General features: G+C 43.2%; 1 protein-coding gene across 1 annotated transcript; it reads left to right on the top strand.

Annotated features, from left to right (window-relative positions):
- Nucleotides 1–796: 796 nt before the first annotated feature.
- SARC_14383 (hypothetical protein) lies at nucleotides 797–1,556 on the top strand (the record flags this gene model as incomplete). Its single annotated transcript, XM_014291483.1, has 2 exons — nucleotides 797–986; nucleotides 1,461–1,556. Coding segments are annotated over 2 exons (286 nt in total), but the record flags the coding sequence as incomplete, so codon positions are not given.
- Between the last annotated feature and the right edge of the window lie 353 nt (nucleotides 1,557–1,909).

The raw sequence follows: 1,909 nt of genomic DNA, 5'->3' as shown, positions 1-1,909 counted from the left end.
TATACCTTCAAGCGTACTAACCTTAAACCTTCCGATTTCAAATATCATACACATCAACCAAAGCATGCATACATAAACCTAACGATTAGTCGCTTACATACCTGTTAACAAATAGATTCCGAAAGCAAGGGTGTCATCCAGGTGCCGACTATAGCGACGGATGCGTCGCGTGTGCATTTGCCAGCCGCTGCGACCAATTCCGTTCACACACCCGGAAGCCCTACTTTACAGCAGGCAAAGAAGAATGTGCGGTTTTCGTCGTCTATAGCCCACAGACCCCCCGTGCCAGGTATTTTTATTTGTTTACCAATATAATTTTTATATTTTTTACTTTCATTTAACCCTATCGAATTTCTATTTTTGTATCGTTCTGTTGCGATGCTTATGGGGAATGACTATCGGAGCCGTCGTTCCGTGAGAGTCATAGAACTGCTTCTCATCAGTAGCGCAGCCCTGCATAGCGATGAATGTGTGTATTGCGATGTATACTTGAGGTTCGCATGTGTTTAGTCTGTTGTCGTACTCAGACTGTGGCACCCGTGCTTGCCATCTCCGTCCTACGCCAATTGCTGCTATTGCTCTACTATGCTTCTGCACCAGTATATCTCTGCCGCTACGCCTTAATATTACACTGTTATCGCTTTATCGCATCTGATCGACTAATCAAGCCCAATTCAGCCATCCATACAATTTACATATTCTAGCAATTGTAGGTATCTTTTTCTACCGTACAACCCGATCCAATCTACAAAAGTATCCATCCCAACATGTACATATCTCCATGTTTTCTTCTCAGGAGACACAGTTGATGAAGATTTGGCCAAGAAAATAGAGGTGGGCAACCATGCCATAGCCGCATTGGACCGTTTAGCTACCAGTGCCAAGCTGGCAGTGAGTGCCAATGCTGCACTGTACCCCAACGCACCACCGCTGAGCAGTGTAGGAAGATTTGCCGGGGCCTCTCCCGCTGCCTCGTCGAAGAAGGCGTATGTACACGCATATGTGTATGTATATGGTTCTTATTATGCACGTGCGTGTGTATGTATCTTTGTATGTAGGGATGTGTATGTGTGGGTGTGTGGGTTTTTTAGTGTATTTGTGTCTGTGGTCTTGCTTTGTCCATTACAGATACTGCGTATTCACTATTTGTTTACACATACTCACCTTGTAAACCTTCTATTTGCCCCTTGCTTACACCGCCAGTATTTTTTTCCTTACCCCCTTTCCATTTGCCATAAAATCACTCTGTCAATACTTCTATTATATACGACCCGTCCTTTTGTCTTGTCCTCGCACTGTTCGTACTCTTACTATATACTACCTACTCATTTGCCGTATACTCACACTGTCAAAACTCATACTATACACTATCTATCCCCTGCACCTACAATACTCCTATTATGTGCTAAGAATGCACCTGCATGATACTCAAACTACAGTAATATTGTTCTTTCGAACAGAGCTCCACCGGCGGCACCAAGACGCCTTCCCCGTGGCCGCTTCCCTGGGAGCAAAAGACCGGCGGCAAGCACAGCCAACGACTACGGCACTGTTAAGTATGTTTTTATATACAAACCCTGGTTGTACTTGTATGTTAAGTCCTGGATTAAAATAGCTTACCTGTGATTATGGGGTTGTCAATGTGTTTGCATACACATGTTTTGTAACATTTGCGTGTTTGTGAAGTAACTTGTGTACGTAAGCCGGTAATAGGTTTTAAACCTGAAAAAAATGGGCGCCTATGTGTGTATATATACACAAGTTTGTAGCTCTTGCAAGTATAAAAATGTATTGTTATTTTATCTGTCATTGTCGGATTGATAAATATGTTGTTTACTCATTAATTTGGACCAATAATCGTGTATAAGCCGGCAGCGGTTATTGTCGACGACTTCGACACCGTCGAGTA

The sequence above is a fragment of the Sphaeroforma arctica genome, assembly GCF_001186125.1.
Source record: "Sphaeroforma arctica JP610 unplaced genomic scaffold supercont1.4554, whole genome shotgun sequence".
NCBI lineage: Eukaryota > Ichthyosporea > Ichthyophonida > Sphaeroforma > Sphaeroforma arctica.
This window is presented reverse-complemented; position numbering and strand designations above follow the sequence as displayed.